The sequence below is a fragment of the Limanda limanda genome, chromosome 15 (genome assembly GCF_963576545.1).
Source record: "Limanda limanda chromosome 15, fLimLim1.1, whole genome shotgun sequence".
Taxonomy (NCBI): Eukaryota; Metazoa; Chordata; class Actinopteri; order Pleuronectiformes; family Pleuronectidae; genus Limanda; species Limanda limanda.
In genome coordinates, this window is record NC_083650.1 from 686,692 (window position 1) to 704,638 (window position 17,947).

Here is a 17,947-nt window from a genome sequence, read left to right on the forward strand (position 1 = left end):
GATGTCTTTTGTTTGTGTATATACCACCCGTACTGGTTCCAGTCGAGATGTGAGGCATCTGATGAGCTGCCTGTGTGGAGCTGGGAGCCGGAAGCTGTGATCAGCTGATGGAGGAGGAGCTGCGGAGAGGTGAGCCATCTTCCCCCGGCAGATTGATTCACTTCGGGAGAGCCTAGTCAAGAAGGAAAACGGATTATTCTGAAGAGCCGGGTGTCATTTGGAGGCAGCGACGAGTGGAAGAAGACAGGGCAACTGGTGAAAGTCTGAAAGGAAGATGTCCGGAGGACTCATCAGAATGTTTCCACCAGAGCTGACGAAGGAATATAGCAGCTTTTAACGTCAGACACAGACTCCAATACAAAGAACGGACAACATTGAGCTGGGAGCGGGGATTAATATCGGAATCTGACCCGAATATAGCCTAAAAATAAATTCCAGAAGGTAGGTTATATAAATAAGCACGGAGTCCTTGCAGCAGGAGAGCTGTTGAGCACCATCAGTAAATGTAAACAAACAGCTATACAAGCTAGCTGAAGTTAGCCGACTGAGAGGTTAGCTGCTAGTGTATGTAGCTAGCTTCAGGTTGTAGAACAAAAGTAAATTTAAGACAGTCCGAACCGAATCATCCTGGTTTAGGGTGGAAACCCATATTAAGTCTCAATGGAGTGTTTTTAGAGAATGACAGCATTTTCTTTAATCTCAGTATGTTGTTATTAGCACAATTAGCATGTAGCCTAACGTCGGCTAAATGGTATTTGCGCTAGCAGTGCAGCATAATATCATTATAAATAGCGCAGCAAATGTAAAAACAAAGAAGACATTTTACATGTTCGGCGCTACGTGGGCTTTTCACCTCGTAAATTACATTTAACTGTGGCAGAGATAAAACACTTGTAGAACTGGTGTAATGCTACAATAGATCATCGGTAGCCCCAGCGTCGTCCAGCTGATTGGCTGAAAACAGGAGGACGTCGGGATGTAAGCAAACAACTATTGACTTCTTAAATATCTGATCTTCGGAAAGCTCTGTGCTGTTATCGTGTTAGTAGCTTCACTTTGAGAGAAACATTTCATTTTTATTCGGCCGTCTTAGCTCGTCTGTCCTCTCAGCATTAGCAGTCAAACTGAGAGGAGGGTCTGCAAACAGAGTCCCAACTCAGCCCGGCAGCATGGAGGAGGTCGTTAAATCGATCTTTTAGTTTGATTTGAATTGAGAACGACATCTAAAACTTAAGAAAAGTGGCGTATGAACAGTCTGTAATTACAGCGTAGGTGTTCGCCTCTTCCTCCTGACTATTTAAAGAAGTCCAGCGCCTTGTCAGAGTTTGGATCATATAGCCTGTGGGCCCAGAGGGAAGCCTCCTCTCAGCTGTGTTTTGGTAGCCTCTGTCCTCCCCTCCCCCAGTCTTGAGACTCTGGATTCTCTCCGACTGTTGGAGGGTTTACGGTTGATTTTTAGGCGGAAGTAAAGCAGTGGTCTCAAGTCGCAGTCCTCTGGACGCCGGGGCAGTTAAACATTGGATGTAATGGAACTGATGTTCGCCGAGTGGGAGGACGGGGAGAGGTTCTCCTTCGAAGACTCGGACCGGTTCGAAGAAGACTCTCTGTGCTCCTTCATCTCAGAGGCTGAGAGCCTGTGTCAGAATTGGAGAGGATGGAGGAAGCAGTCTGCTGGACCCAACTCCCCTACTGTCAAAATTAAAGGTTGGAGAAGGACACAAGTACTCACACATACACCTCCATTCATCCTGAATGCCTGGAAATACTCCATTAATGTTTGTCAGTTGTGTGAAAGGCTTTGCTAAAATCAATTGCAAAAGAGTTTAAAAGACATTATCGTCTTGGAAATCTAACATATGTTTTATCTTATTGTGAAACCTACTGTTTGTTATTGATCAATTGGAGTTATACAGCAGAGAAACACATTTTTGTTTAGCTTTGATCAATAATAATTACCAATGAGTGTACAAACCAAAAACAGCAAGAATCATGTAAGTACATTAGCTTTAAAAAAGCCAAACTACAAAGTGCTACATGTAAGTGCCATATAACTGCAACTTGACTTAAACCATCTTCTTAGCCCAGGTTTAGTCGGAAGAGATGTGTTTTGAGCGTTGGGCGGAAAAATTGCAGCTCACTTAAAAAAGTCCAGCACTCCAACTGCTCCATGTAGCTTGGTTGTAGCGATGGTAAAGGCTCTTATATACTACTACGTGTCCGTTTCTCGGAGAGTTCTCAGCAGGGGGCAAAGACTCTTTTTGATTTTTACTTCTCCGTCAGTCTACGTCCGGAAAAAATTCACCGCCAAACCCATAGGTGGCGCAACGGAAGACGAGCTCAGAGAAGCCTACCCCATTTGGGAAGAAGAAGTCCACGTGTCTCTGTTGACATGTTAGCTTGCGTCCCACACACTGAACCATGGCAACTAACAGAACTAAATAAAGTGACACCCAGCGGGTCAAAATGCTGATGTAATCGTTTCTTAGCGCAGCGGTTCCCCGGTCTTGTTTCCGAACTGTGTTGCTGATTCCACAGCTTGAATCTGCTTGAGGCTACATGTAGCTAGAAGCTACACGGACCTAGCTCCCCCCAGCTTCCACACACAGTCAGCAGGGACTCCCGACACTAACTACTACTATCCAGTGTTTGCTTCTAACCTGACGGTATTATAGAAACAGTGTCATGATAGAAGTGGAATTAAAGTCGTGACGGCGGGTTCTTGCACTGTTACCACCGCAGTTAGCATGGTGGCTAGCCTAGCCCGCTAGCCTAGCCTGCTAGCGCCGTTTTGAAAGCTCGTTATAACCGTCTGTGACCGTGCACACATGCCCTCAGTGCTCGAACGAGCCACCGTCAGCCGGACAACTCCGCTGGCTTAACACACACGTCACATTAATCGTAGAATCATAGTTGTGTTTGGGTTTGATGCTACATGGAAGTAAACAGGAAGTAAACAGGAAGTTTGAGGTCCGGAAATACGGAAATGATGTCATACGGAAATGATGTCGTTCACAATCACAGCCAAGAGCGGTCCGTCGGGTCTCAAACATGAAGACGGATAGTTAGAAAAATCAGACGTGTACGAAAAGCTGTACGAAGCATTCGGAGAGGGCGTTTCACGACGGATAGGGCGGTCTTATCTGTCCGTAATAGAAGAAACGGAGAGGCATAAATTGGCCTTAAAGCATTTACCCCAACAAAGCACCATTCTAATGCACGATTCAGCTGCAGATTCAATAAATATGATACATCAAGTTGGTGCAATCAAGTCTAGACACAATAATTTGTCTTGATTATGAGGTGGACCATGTCAGCTGAAAGGGAACATCTCACAGAACTGAGGTAGACCAGGTGTTAGTACAGTACTTCTTTAATCCTGTGGGTTAAAAGGTAGAAGTTTTAAGTAATGTGAATTACACTGTAATTTAACTGTTATAGCTATATTCCTTAATTTGTTGAATAGGGACCAGAATAGGTTAGAGAAAATCTGCTAGCCAAAGTATATGAGAACCGTCAGAGTACTGGAACCTGTCTTTTGACTTGGTGCAGTTTAAGCTGTTTGTCACTAAATAAATGATATATTTCATCGCTTGTTCACAGCTATACTGCTAACATCTTAGAATCAGCTTTATTCAGTGGCTTCAGGTGACACTATCTCTCTCTCTCTCTGGTCAAGCCAGTAGATAATACAATAGTTATGTCCAATATATATATATATATATATATATATATTAATATTAATATATATAATTGTTAATATCAGTTTTAACATATCTTTTTTTCATTCATGGACTGACATTGGAAATTAGTAGATAAAATATGCTAGCCACAAGGACTTGGCAACAAGGTGTCCATTTATTGCAACATAAATAATTTTTGAATGGAGAGAGTACCAGTCATTTACAAGGTATTGCATTCTGGGCAATTTGTATCTTTATGAGGCAATGTGACTTTGGAGTGTATCTTAAGTGAGTCTTAGATTTTATCATGGTGACTTTAGCAGTGCTTTGTTTACAAAAGCACAACCAAACAAGCATTTTGGAAAGCAGACGAACACTGTTGCATTGTCAGATTTTTATTGGAGGATGCAGTTCAAATCCAGCACTATAAATTTGGGTTCCAAAAATGTGAAGGATAACGCCAGGGCTTACTTCACAAGTGAATATATTTGTTTTGTTTTTCTATTTGATAAGATAAAAGTTGTGTGTGGAACAAAAATGAGATGTAGTGCACACTCTGGTTGTTAAAGTTAGCATTTACAAACTGTTTCTTCTAATCAATCCGGTTGTTCTTTACTCTTGTTGATGGTTAAGGGCAGAGGATGTTTCACCTTGTTAAGCCCCATGAGACAAATTGTGATTTGTGAATATGGGCTATACAAATCCAATTTGATTGATCTATTGGTTGACTTAGAAAAATACTTTCAGTCCACAAACTGAAGGCACACTGCACCACACTGTATCTTGTGTCAGCACTTGATCTTGCAATTTACAATAGACATTCCAAGTTTGAAGCAGATTAGATGAACACTTTGTGATATGAGCTGCAAAGACACAGACGTTTTTGGAATTAGTATGGTCATATGGTTCTGAAGATCAGTACAAACATGTTTTTTCGTGTCAGCTGAGTGGTCAAACTTAACTTTAATGCCAGTAAGACGGCGCAGAGGATCGTGTTATAACGTTGGCAGAATTTCACCTAAGCAGCGCACCACAGGTTTACTTCAGTGTTCTAATGGAGCACACCCTGTGGAGTGACATGGATGGGGGAGGAAATGAGGGAGGCCGTGATATAGCTAGTGATCCAGTGAAAAGAGTGAGGGGTCCTTACCTCTTCATTGGGGCAGCTACAAAGGATAATCTTTTTTAATGACGTCCCTCTGTGCTGAGAGCTGATTTGTTGACTGCTAACTGCCATTCATCTGCAACATCCAATCATAGACTGGTCACATGAACTCTGTTACTACCCAACCACTTTTCTTCAGGGTTAAGCTATGCACTGTTAGACAGTTAAATATATTTTTTAATAATTTATCAATTGATCAAATTTGATTGTTCACAAATCACATTTTGTTTACAGGACTTAAGTTAGAACAATACCTAGTGTTTAGCTGTTCAGTGAATGGCTGTGTGTGCACTGTTTAGTATTAACATCCTTTCGAGAGATCCAATCACGAGTGAGCTGATCTAAGTACGTGTGTTCACATCTGGCCTTAGAATGCGTCCTCAATGAAACTTCATTTGTTATTTTGGATCTCAATTCTTTCTTCAATATGCTAATGACAATTAACATATTTTCTGTTGTAGTATTATGCAAATAGTATTTAGCCAGTTTGATGATACAGATGTGCCTGTTTTCTGTGTGTGTGTGTGTCTGGCCAGGGGGTCTGAGTGAATCAATCATTAGCTTAACACAGTATAATGTGATTTAACTCATTTAAAAGATAAAATAGAAAATCAGCATGTGTCGGACATAGGTGATATTATGGCAGTGGCCACAGATAATTCAACGTATGGACACAGAATTTCAAACATACCTTTGATTCATTATGAAACATGTCATAGGATGTCAGCTGAGTAGGCGTCGGTGATCCTTCATCCCAGTAGTAGCCTATTAGTGTAGGCAGAAGTAGTCACAGTTAGTGGTAGTTGCAGGATTTAAAATATGTTGCTTAGTATTTAAAAAAAGGTATATTTTACAGTAAGGTTGATTTATTGGTAACATGTATTTCTTGAATTACTTGCATGTATGTGTGTTCAAAAAATCAATATTTTAATTTTATTGTAATGAGTTCATATTGTCAGCAGAAAATTAAATAAAACAAAACATATACAACACGTACATAAGCAGCTATTGTGGTATGTGATAAATGTAGGATAGGTCAGTTTTGCTTGCAACTCGGCCTGCAAGTTTAATCCATTACAAGTTATTGGAAGAGTTCGGCATCTGAGTGCAGAAGTAGCTCACAGTAGATTGCTCTGTCAAAACCACTGAGAAGATGCCCAAAGCAAGGGAGCACATTTCTGCACAAACTCCTTTTGTATTCTGTAACATATGACTTTGCCTTTATGAGGTTAGTAAAGGAAGCACCTGCTTTTTGTTACATTACAGCTTAGCTCACTGGATGTACACACGTAACACGTCAGGGATGCCTTGATGGGTTTCCCTTGACCTGTAACCATCAGCCCCTCAGCCTCTATTCCAATGATGGCATTACATGAACACAGCTCTTTCCTCCATATATGGTAAACAGTAGCACAAGTAGTGGCTTGGAAATCGGGTCTGTAATCTGAGACCCGTCACTTTTTCTTCTCTCAGTGGCAGTTAACTAAATCCTACAACTCACTCAGCTCTGTCTTACATGTCTAGTTTGGACTCGATCGGACCAAATATGTCCGAGATACAGAAGCTTGTGTTTTGATGGCGTTTAATCAAACTTTGATGCCATGCCTCGGTCAAACGGTATGACGAAAAGTTAAAATTCGAGTAAGTTTAGATCTCCATCTTGTTGTGATGACACTCATGTAAATTTTAAGTTGATCTGATGAAAGCCCTACGACAAGTGCGTCAAAGTAAAAATGTGGAAAATGGCCACTAAATCAAAAATGGCGGGCTTCCTGTTGCGTTTTTCATAATGCTCCTTGAGGCTTTTTTGTATGAATAGTCACGATACACCTGTGTCTCGATTTTGATGAAGATCAGTTTTTGGGAAACGTAGGGGCTGCGTTTCAGGTGGCGCTGCTGAGCCATTTTGCCACGCCCATTTCCAAATACTCCAGAATACGTACATTTTCACCACTTTCTAAACTACTGCAAACTTTAAAAGACTTTTGTGCATGTTGAAGCCCTCAAAAAGCCCATTCACTACGCTTAGAATAATAATAATAATAATAATAAGAATCCTTACAATTTCAATAGGGCCTCTGACCATTCGGAGCCCTAATTAGATTTGAATGGGATTATAGAGGAAGATTGACAGCCCTAGTCAGCCATTGTGATGTCCTTTTCCATGATTACAGGTGGATGGGAGTACAGTTCTGATCACACTCTTACCGTCCTTTCAGGTAGATAAGGTTATTCAACCTTCAGCTTTCTTTAATGTGGGATTGTGAAAGAACAGAAATGAACACCCTACCTTCAGTATTTCCTCTCCTGTCCAGCTGACTGAGCTAAGCTTTCTCTCTTCCTCAGATGGTCAGGTGATTCCACTGGTAGAGCTGTCAGCAAAGCAGGTAGCATTCCACATCCCGTTTGAGGTGGTGGAGAAGGTCTACCCCCCTGTCCCAGAACAGCTCCAGCTTCGCATTGCCTACTGGAGCTTCCCTGAAAATGAGGAAGACATCAGGTAAGATTACTGATAACCTGGATATTTATTTCTAACCTCTAATTAGGGATTAAATATTGGTCTTACAACAATTAGGGCTGCATGATATATCGTCATCGCGATATCAACAAGCCCAATATCAACGCGAGCGATAGGCTTATCGCAAAAGATGGCATTAACTGAGATAAATGATCCATGAGCCACACAATATATTTGGCTGATCAGATGGGACCCTGCTGCCCTAGATGATAAATGAAAGACATTCAGATCGTTGACCAGGTTTTCTGTCAGTGAATCATTGCCGTAAAAAGAGAATAGAAAGAAAACGGAGAATTTGAAAACAGATTTGACGGAGCGACGCTGCTCTGTGTGAGTGTGCGTCTCTCTCTCTGTCTCTGTCTCTTTTCTCTCTCTCTTAGCTGACATCTCTGACTAGCTTTAAATGTTGATTTGTTTGTTGCCACAATATCAACAGTGATCATCACATAATGATTGATTATTTTACTAATGAGGTAAATGTATATTCAGAGCAGCGCATTCATCAGCCGATCGCTGGCTCTTTTCCTCTCTCTCTCACTAGCGCTCTCTGACTCGCGCTCTCTCTCTCTCTCACACACACACACACACACACACACACACACACACACACACACACACACACACACACACAGCGCTCTGTTGTCTCTGCGTCCGTAGCCAGGAACTGTTTATTATTATCTATCGCACGTAATATCGTCATCGCGATATTAAATAATCTTATCCCATATCGCATGTTTTCCTATTATCATGCAGCCCCAACAACATTACTGTTTTCACAATAGCTTTGACATATATGTCAGGTATTTGTTATTACCTTACAGCAGTGGTGCCCACACTTTATAGGCCTTTGAGCTACTTTTGAAATGACCAGCTCAACAGGATCTACCAACCAAATAAAACATATTGGCATTACTGCCACCACAAACATGTACTGTGTTCCAAGACGGCTTGGACCCCCCCGGTTGGTTGTCATGTTGGCATCTGCCGCCACGCCCCGCCCTGAGCAACGCAACACTGTTGAGGCGCACTGACAGCAGTCCGCCCTGGTCGACAGTTGCGTGGCGGCGGCGGCAAAAAAAACAAGGGGGTACGTAGCTGGAGATCGAATGTCTGAAGGGGTACGGGGCTGTAAAAATATTGGGAACCACTGCAGTAGGTAGGGTACCTACCTTATTCTGACGACACTTGTAAGTGTGGTTTTAAGGGCGGGTACGTCAATGGGCGCGTTCGTAAATTAACATATTAATGTTGATGACTAGCAGCACCTAACAAATCCATGCATTATACAAAGTGTTTCTCTTTATAGACCCTGAAAAGTCCTTCTTAATCAGTTCTATTCATTTCTTCTGTTCTTCACCGAATGTGTTTGTATCAGGATCAGGGAGGCACATGTTTCATACCCAGCTCTTCTGAGTGACTATTTGTCAGATGATATAAATAAAAAAGCAAAAAGTCCTATTCTTACATGCTGAAAATAAACAAGTTGAACCAATCCCACTGGAATCTGGAACTTTATGATAGGCACTGTTTTGTAAAAGAAATATTGACATTATGGATAAACCGGGCTCACCAGTGTAAAAACTCTACGTTTTGTGAGTCTATCTCAGGTTCTGTCCTTGTCCATCCTCAGGTTATATTCCTGTCTGGCTAATGGGAGTCCAGACGAATTCCAACGTGGAGAGCAACTCTACAGGATCCGAGCAGTCAAAGACCCGCTGCAGATCGGTGGGTTGAGTATTCAATCTTACCATACATTGGATCTTTCATTTATGTAACTTTTCAAACTAACTTTACACTGAATAGATTAATATAACGTTATTATGGAATACAACAGAACTAGGCCCAAACTTATAATAACACTCAATTCCACTCTGTCTATAAATCAGCCATCTGTACATCATAGATTAATTCAAAAGCAGCACCTTTCAGTTTTTAAATACAGTGTAGAACTAATATACTAAAGTTTTTATTTCTTTGTTCAGCCTGTTCCTTTACACTGCTTCAATTATGTGTTTGTTAATGTTTCTGTGATGGTCTATCTTTTATCAGGCTTCCATCTCAGTGCTACAGTAGTGTCCAGTCAGGCTGGTCAGTCTAAGGGAGCATACAATGTGGCGGTCATGTTTGATCGCTGCCGCATCACTTCCTGTAGCTGCACCTGCGGCGCGGGGGCCAAATGGTGTGCCCATGTGGTGGCACTGTGCCTGTTCAGGATCCATAATGTGAGTTTGAGTCTACACAATGGAATCTCTTAAGCAGTCTGTTATATTAATCCAAAAACTCATATCTCTCCAAAAGGTTTGTATGACCAAAATGCTTGACTAGCAACAGGACTCTACAGTCTATTTGTCATAAAGAAACTCAAAAACTATTAGATAATCTAAAAATGTAAAATATGTAAATATGGGTCATATGTTGGAGTACTACATACGTGTGTGTGTGTGTGTGTGTGTGTGTGTGTGTGTGTGTGTGTGTGTGTGTGTGTGTGTGTGTGTGTGTGTGTGTGTGTGTGTGTGTGTGTGTGTGTGTGTGTGTGTGTGTGTGTGTGTGTGTGTGTGTGTGTGTGTGTGTGTGTGTGTGTGTGTGTGTGTGTGTGTGTGTGTGTGTGTAGGCATCAGCAGTTTGTCTGAGGGCTCCAGTCTCTGAGTCTCTGTCCAGGCTGCAGCGGGATCAGCTGCAAAAGTTTGCCCAGTACCTCATCAGTGAGCTGCCTCAGCAGGTAAAAATCCTCTTTATGAATCAAGCTATTTATGATAATTCAATACATACATGATCTTTGAATGTTATATATCTGACAAAGCACGTTTGATTTTTATGAATTTTGTATCTTCAGATCCTGCCCACAGCCCAACGGCTACTTGATGAGTTGCTCTCTTCTCAGTCTACTGCCATCAACACAGTGTGTGGAGCTCCAGGTACAGTAGCAGTTTGATCCCAGCATACTGAGAAAACTGACATGATAAACAAGTTGTGTCTTTACAACCAGAAAACTAAAGATAATTGTATTCAAGTGGATCAGTCTCAGCCCATATTATTAGATAATGCTACAGCTAGATAGCAGTGATGTTTCCTGTATGGTGTCCCCCTGGTCTCATCCCCCTGTAAGGAGTTTGTGTTAATACTACTGTTGTTCACCTGCTGCACTGTGCAGTATGAATAGAAAAGTCGTTAAATAAAAACCAAGATAACAACTTGTGTGTTTGTGTGCATATAGACCCGACAGCAGGGCCCTCAGCGTCTGACCAGAGCACATGGTATTTGGATGAGTCGACTCTCAGTGACAACATCAAAAAGACTCTGCACAAGTTCTGCGGGCCTTCACCTGTTGTCTTCAGGTACCCACTACTCATCTCCCATAATACTCCCTACAACATCACCCATAGAACTATTCTAAACGTCAGACCTTAACTCAGACACTTCTCTAACCCGTTTCAGTCATACACTTCACTCTGTAAACAAGGTGCTTGTTCTACATGTCATTCTTTAGTTTAAAACAGACACACCCTGAGTAAAAATGCATGTTTCTGGAGACAGATGCAGCACTGAAACTGTTGCTTGCTGGAATTGAGAACTGATTCCATAGTGTTTGAATCATTACAATCATGCATCTAAGCTTATTGAGTCACTTTTTAGATGTTAACATTCAATTCTCACAGCTTCATATTGCAAAAATAATTTTGTAAAATGTATCTGTCTGCACTGCTCGAAACCTGCAAAGGAATCATAATGGGGAGGAGGGAACACTTGCTTTGTTTCAGAAATACAGATTATGATATTGCTGGTTGTAATGTCTGTAAAATCCATAGCGCTAAAGGAATACTTTTAATTCAAATAAACTTTATACAAAGTATGTAGTGTGTTTAGAGCTCCAGTGTTACTGCAACCAATACAAAAATACCCTTACACTGTTCCTTCATTTTAACCTGCACAGAGAGCATTGTTTAATTTCTCTCTTTATTCCGTATATTGTATTCACAGTGATGTAAACTCCATGTACTTATCATCCACGGAGCCGCCAGCTGCCGCTGAGTGGGCATGTCTGCTGCGACCTCTGAGAGGCAGAGAGCCAGAAGGCATTTGGAACCTTTTGTCCATTGTCAGGGAGATGTTCAAGAGACGAGACAGCAATGCAGCTCCACTGCTTGAGATCCTCACTGAGCAGTGCCTCACCTACGAACAGGTACATCCTCAACGTGACATGAGCTCTTGCTGCTGAAAGTAAACCACTGAAAAGATTTAACATCAGCAGACATACATGTTGCTCTCAATGTAGAAGTACGAGGTACATTTGGAATGATGCTCAGATTGAGAATTGTTATACATTTTTCTGTATTCGTGTTATTGAAGCTAATGGGTTAGGGTTGCAGATTTAGATTTTAGTTATTTTTGTTCTGCCACACATTACGCTCACCATCATCCTACTCTCCTGTGCATGTACCATACACTCGTATGAATTGGAGAGGCTCAGCTCTGACTCAGCTGGTAGAGCAGGTCCTCTACTAATCAAGACTGCCCTCAGCTAAGCAGAAATAGAACATGAAGCAGATAAAATAATCTGTAGAGTAGAAGGATAGAGGACAACAAACAGGAGAGGTTCCATAGACAAGAGGAGAAAGATACAGCCAGAATTGTCACACACACGCACAGTCTTACATTGAATAACATTGATTTCTAAATCGTCAGCTTAAAACATTTCTACACCTTAAAATAAAAAAAATAGTACTTTATGTGAACTTGTTTTTTGTCAAGTCTAAATAGATTTAGGTCCCCACAACTGTGGTAATACCCAGAACATACAGACACACACACACACACAAACACAACCTCACTCCTCTGAGAATGAATTCTCTGACTGTGTTTTCAGATCATTAGCTGGTGGTACAGTGTTCGAACATCAGCGTCCCACAGCAGTGCCAGTGGTCACACTGGGCGCAGCAATGGCCAGTCTGAGGTGGCGGCTCATGCCTGTGCCAGCATGTGCGATGAGATGGTTGTGCTCTGGAGACTCGCTGTGCTTGACCCGACGATGAGCCCTTGCAGGTCAGACCATTAGGCCACTGACACCAGGCTACACACTCTTTATTTACTTTTTTAACTGTCACGGAATTTGGTCAAGAAATATTGAAGATTCCATGTGATGTAATATAAGCACATTTCTCATTTATTCATCACATAATTTTTTTAAGATTGTAGTAAATATTAAGTAAGGACTCAATCCATAATAAAGTCTGTCTATGCTCTACTCTAGGCGTCTCGAACTTGCAGGCCAGCTGAAGCAGTGGCATCTAAAGTTGATTGAAATAGTGAAGCGGGGGCAACATCGCAAGTCCCTGGATAAACTATTCCAGGGCTTCAAACCCGCTGTAGAGTCCTGCTACTTTAACTGGGAAGTGGCCTACCCACTGGATGGAATAACCTACTGCAGTGCAGATAAGAAGAGCGCCACATTTTGCTGGTCTAGGGCAGTGCAGCACCAGAGAGGAGTCAAAGCTGCTGCAGGAGGAGTTGGAGAACCTACTGAACCAGGGGGAGGGGGCAGAGCTGAAGGTGGAGCTGTAGGAGATTATAAAGGAAGAGGGAGTGGTCACTTGTCTCAACAAGAATTGGCAGTCCGACCCAAGGAGACCATTCTAACCAAGAGGAAGGGTCTGTCAGTGAGTGGAGGGGGAGGGATGCTGGTCCGTTTGGGAGGAAGTGTCTCTCTTGCCCTGGAAGACGGAGGTGGGAAGTGCATGTACAAAGGTCCAGGCTCCTCCTCTGGAGGGAAGCTGAAACTGACACAGGCAGGTGGAAAGGGGGCATCAGTCGTAGGACCTGGAGGGAGTGGAGCGTTAGGAGGGGGAAAGCATGCCAGTGCCAAGCGGAGAACCAGCAGCGAGGACAGCTCCCTGGAGCCAGACTTGGCTGAGCTCAGCCTGGATGATGGCTGTAGTCTGGCTTTAGGGGCTGAGGCAAGCAACACTTTTGAGTTTCTACCCCCACCCCCAGAAATGCTGCCATCTCCAAGCCCACTGCTCAGAGACTCACGCAAGTACAGTAGCACCAACGGAGGGAACAAGATGTTTGAAACAAAGCATGTCAGCCTTAGCTCAGCTTCACTTTCTGCTGCAGAGACTGCTCCATCCTGCTTCCCTTCCAAAGAGACAGTGGTGGTTGTTATGGACACGCCCAATGCTGCAGAAAAGGAAGCAGAGCTGGAGGTGGAGTCTGTCCAGAACAGAGATGAAGATGTAGACTCAGCTGGCAGTAATCAACCGTCTACCTCCACCACTACAACAAGATCAGGCACCACTCAAACATCAGCCAAGGCCCAGCAGGGCCACGAAGACGCAGCGTCTGCTGGAGCAGCGGAATCAGGGAGTGGGACAGCAGCTGCAGCTGGGCCAGCTAACCAAGGAGCAGAGGCACCAGGCGCAGCTGCTGGAGGAGAAGCTGTGGGTGAGGATGACTATCAGGCATACTACCTGAGTGCTGCCTCAGAGGAGGGAGCAGACAGAGACCGGACTGATAACCATCAGGAGGAGGAGCCGGACATCTTTGCAGGAATCAAACCGCTGGATCAGGAGGGACGCATGGAGGTAAGGAAGGAAGACCTGAAGCGTGCACTAGTTAAATTGTTAATAGGGGGGGGGATTACATATATGGATGTAGATATTTTTAAAAAAAAATGGGTTCTTAACCTATTAAGATTGCACTTAAAGGGTTTTCCTCGCAGCATTAAGTGGTCATTCAGACTAGAAAAGTGCTATAGATGTGAACATAAAATTAGTTTTCTGATTGTATTAACTATTGATGCCACAGCTTTAAGAACAATAATCAAACCTGAAATTACCTAAAGAAGATTAATCATTTTAACTTATTCGTAACATTGCCATCTACATTACTGTTCTCCAATGGGCATGATTTTTTGGCAACATGTCAGTACTGTTTGATGCAATCCAGTATCGATGTTCTGTAGGTAGACAATCCCCCATGAATCTTCACAAATGTGTTGAGGTCACAGGTCTGCTAGTGAGCTTCGACTTTTGAGTCTGGTCACTTGCCACAACTAGAGTTAGGATTTTAATTGCAGTTGAATTCCACCAGTTGAAAATCTGTCTGACTGTCTGTTGCTTCCCTTTAGTTCTGTCAGTTTGCATCTCTCTTTACAACAATGCTTGAGAGTCAAGCATTATTTAAGATGTTTGGACAGATTAACAAAACTCCAGAACAACGATCCAAGTTGTAAAAAGTGAAAAAGCTTTCCTCAAGTTTTTTTTAATCAAAGCGATTAGGCTGTCTCCTAGAGACATGAGCTACTTAGTAGAGCATGGACTATTTATTGTAGATTTACAAACAAAGTATAGATAAATACTGCTCTTCTTCCTGACCTGACTACTGTTGCTGGGTGTGCATGTGCCTGCAGGTGCTGTTTGCATGTGCAGAGGCCCTTTATGCTCATGGTTACAGTAATGAGGCGTGCCGGCTGGCAGTGGAGCTGGCCAGAGACCTGTTAGCCAACCCTCCAGACCTGAAAGTGGAGCAGCCACAGACTAAGGTAGATACAGCCACATGTCCCAGCAGTGTGGAACACATTCTCTTTGACCTTTTGAACTCACTCTTCTCCTTCCACTGTACAGTCTCAATATTCTAAAATCCTCAATCAGCATATTGAACTGTGTAGTGATATATTGAGTCCTTCGTGGAGGAAAGGCACCAGATTCTTCTAATATCAGTTTTTATTAGATTATGTCAATTTGTAACTGCGCAAGAAATATTTCCCAGAAAGAAAGTTATTTCAATGTTTGAATCTGCTAATCAGAATTTTTTTCTCTGAATCATTATTATTTATTTTGTTGTTGGATCTAGGGTAAGAAGGGCAAAGTGTCGACCAGCCGTCAGACGCAGATAGCCACCAACACACTGTCGAAAACGTCCTTTCTCCTCACTGTTCTAAGTGAACGTCTGGAGCTCCACAACCTGGCCTTCAGCACCGGCATGTTCTCCCTGGAGCTCCAGAGACCACCGGCGTCTACCAAAGCTCTGGAGGTTTATCATTCTCACACACAAACACACATTTGCTCTGCTGTAGAGTTGAACTCCCCAACATCTCAGTCACGTCAAAGTCATTCTTATCCACCCACTAATTTAGAACGACATGTTTTTATACCTCCACACAACCCACAGCTACTGGCCGAAGGCATTTTGTTTTCTTGTTGTTGTATCATAAGGAATGCCTTGAGCGAATTTCTTTAAATTTGGTACAATAACAATTGGACTCAGATTATCTGATTCAATTTTGGTGGTCAAACGTTGTGGTGAGCTCATGTTCTTGTGCACATGATACATCTGGACCACCTTAGGGGGGGGTAACATCTGCCACAAACACTTGAACCTTGTTCAAAGGTCAAGGTCAGTGTGATCATCCAAAACCCTTTTTTGCCTCATGAATGCAAATTTGTCAAAAATGTTTCTTTAAGACGAGCACTGAACTCTGCATGTGCATGTGTGAATGCAAATGTCTGAGTGAGACACTCCAGAGATTCTAGTCTGACTGGCCTCCCAGTGTAATGTCCGTAGAAATCCAGGAGAACACAGCAGGGATCACCCCCTGGATTCCCCGTGAGCAAGTTGATGAGGCTTTTAACATGCAACAGACTCAGAAAAACCCGAACAAGTATCTCCTGGTGAAAAAACGGTGACATACAGATAGACCACACAGACGAAGATGTCTAGAGAGTTTGTGGTGATAAGAGCAGACATCGTTAATACGTCACTTCCTGCCTCTTTCTGCTGCACCCGGCTGCTCCACCTCTTGTCCGAAAAATGCGGAGGATCTGTTGCTGTTGTGACCATCATTGGTCATTGCAGAGAACCTCCTGCTTTGTTGTTAATGTGTGAAAAGCAGACTGCTGGTCAACTAAAAGATTAAATCAGATTTTGGTGGTCAAAGGTAAAGGTCATGGTGACCTCATATTCTTGTAGTTGCAATATGTCAGGAACTATGGGGGGACTGAAGCTGCACTTGTTGATGGAGATATGTAACCACAGGGCTGTAATTCCACTTATGTAGTTATATATTATAACATTTTTTACGAGTTACTGTTTAAGAAAACCAAAGCATAATTCTGCTGTGACAACTTCAGCTGATTTTTTGTATACACATTTATTCCTGTATAAACTCCATGAATATGTCATGTACAGTATATACGTAGTATATCCAATAATTAGTATTCATTTAGGAAGCATGGAATTGTAGCACCCACACTGACTGCTTGTGTGTGTGCTGACCAGGTGAAGCTGGCCTACCAGGAGTCGGAGGTGGTGGCTCTATTGAAGAAGATTCCTCTGGGCCTGGTGGAGATGTCGGTGATCAGAGAGAGAGGAGAGCAGCTCAGAGACGGAAACTTCTGTGATTACAGACCTGTTCTACCTCTCATGTTGGCCAGCTTCATCTTTGATGTACTGTGTACCCCAGGTAAGCATCAATTATTGCCTGATTTAGTTTTCCTTGTTTAATTTAAATACATAGAATTTTATTCTTGTAGTATGCAAAGCCATCAAAATGTTGAAGATTTAAAGATCCTAAATTCAAATATAGCGACTTTTTTAATTACCTGATGTGTACGTGTAGTCAGTTGGTTAACTAGATAGTAGTCTAGTATATTGCAAATGTGATTTTGAGCCAGTGACAAATAGTAAATTATTTTATTTTATTCTTAAGGCCTAAATCAAGACATTTTAAATGCAGGCTTAATGAATTAACATCTCTTTCACTCTTCTCCATATTGTTTGTGCAGTCGTGTCCCCAACAGGTTCCCGTCCACCCAGTCGCAACCGTAACAATGAGATGCCAGGTGATGAGGAGCTGGGCTTTGAGGCTGCTGTTGCTGCACTTGGTAAAAATACAATTTTATTTCTCTTTCAGCTCTGTCTGGACTGGACTCTTTTTTCTCTCCGTTCCCACCTTCCTCACATCCCCTTTCTTTCTCTGTACCATACTTTGTCTATGTCTGCACTGGGCCTTATCCTGTCTCCCCTAACACTTCGTACTGTAATCCTTCTTGTCACTGTTTGTCTGCAGGTATGAAGACCACAGTCAGTGAAGCAGAGCATCCTCTACTGTGTGAAGGAACTAGACGGGTGAAAGGTGACCTGGCTCTGGCTCTCATGATCACTTACAAGGATGACCAGAGCAAGCTTAAGAAGGTAACCATCACCACTGTGATTATTCTGAACATCTGTTTGGAATTTTTTTTTTTTAAATTTAACAAATAGTGTTATTACTGTGACTGATAACTGAGATGTGTTCTGCCAGTAAGCTAAACCAAGGAAAAAAAAGTCAGAGGTTTCCTCTAGCAGGGGTGTTCACTATCTGTGGAAATGGGAGAGAAAGAAAGGGTATGTTTAGAGTTTTATTATTGTAGTGGTGTATTAATGAGTGTATTTGGTATTGACACATAATGATGATTATGGGTTTGGTCTTTGGCCAATGTGCAGATGTGCACATAGTCCAACGCAAACCATATACATTCCTTTTTCTGTGTGGGCCTACACATTTTAGAATTTTACACAGAAACATCCACAAAAAATAAACTTGAAGGC

The 17,947-nt window shown here is 42.4% G+C and overlaps 1 protein-coding gene across 1 annotated transcript in view; it reads left to right on the forward strand.

Moving 5' to 3' along the window:
• The first annotated feature begins 141 nt into the window (after positions 1-141).
• zswim8 (zinc finger, SWIM-type containing 8) overlaps positions 142-17,947 on the forward strand; it is a 29,742-nt gene continuing 11,936 nt past the window's right edge. Inside the window, exons 1-15 of the mRNA XM_061086905.1 lie at positions 142-1,704; positions 7,192-7,345; positions 8,994-9,088; positions 9,413-9,585; positions 9,975-10,082; positions 10,197-10,278; positions 10,578-10,698; positions 11,342-11,543; positions 12,228-12,403; positions 12,612-13,941; positions 14,769-14,900; positions 15,212-15,391; positions 16,637-16,820; positions 17,143-17,241; positions 17,427-17,551. Coding sequence (XP_060942888.1) covers positions 1,527-1,704; positions 7,192-7,345; positions 8,994-9,088; positions 9,413-9,585; positions 9,975-10,082; positions 10,197-10,278; positions 10,578-10,698; positions 11,342-11,543; positions 12,228-12,403; positions 12,612-13,941; positions 14,769-14,900; positions 15,212-15,391; positions 16,637-16,820; positions 17,143-17,241; positions 17,427-17,551 — 3,339 coding nt within the window. The 5' untranslated portion in view covers positions 142-1,526. The remainder of the gene's footprint in view (positions 1,705-7,191; positions 7,346-8,993; positions 9,089-9,412; positions 9,586-9,974; positions 10,083-10,196; positions 10,279-10,577; positions 10,699-11,341; positions 11,544-12,227; positions 12,404-12,611; positions 13,942-14,768; positions 14,901-15,211; positions 15,392-16,636; positions 16,821-17,142; positions 17,242-17,426; positions 17,552-17,947) is intronic.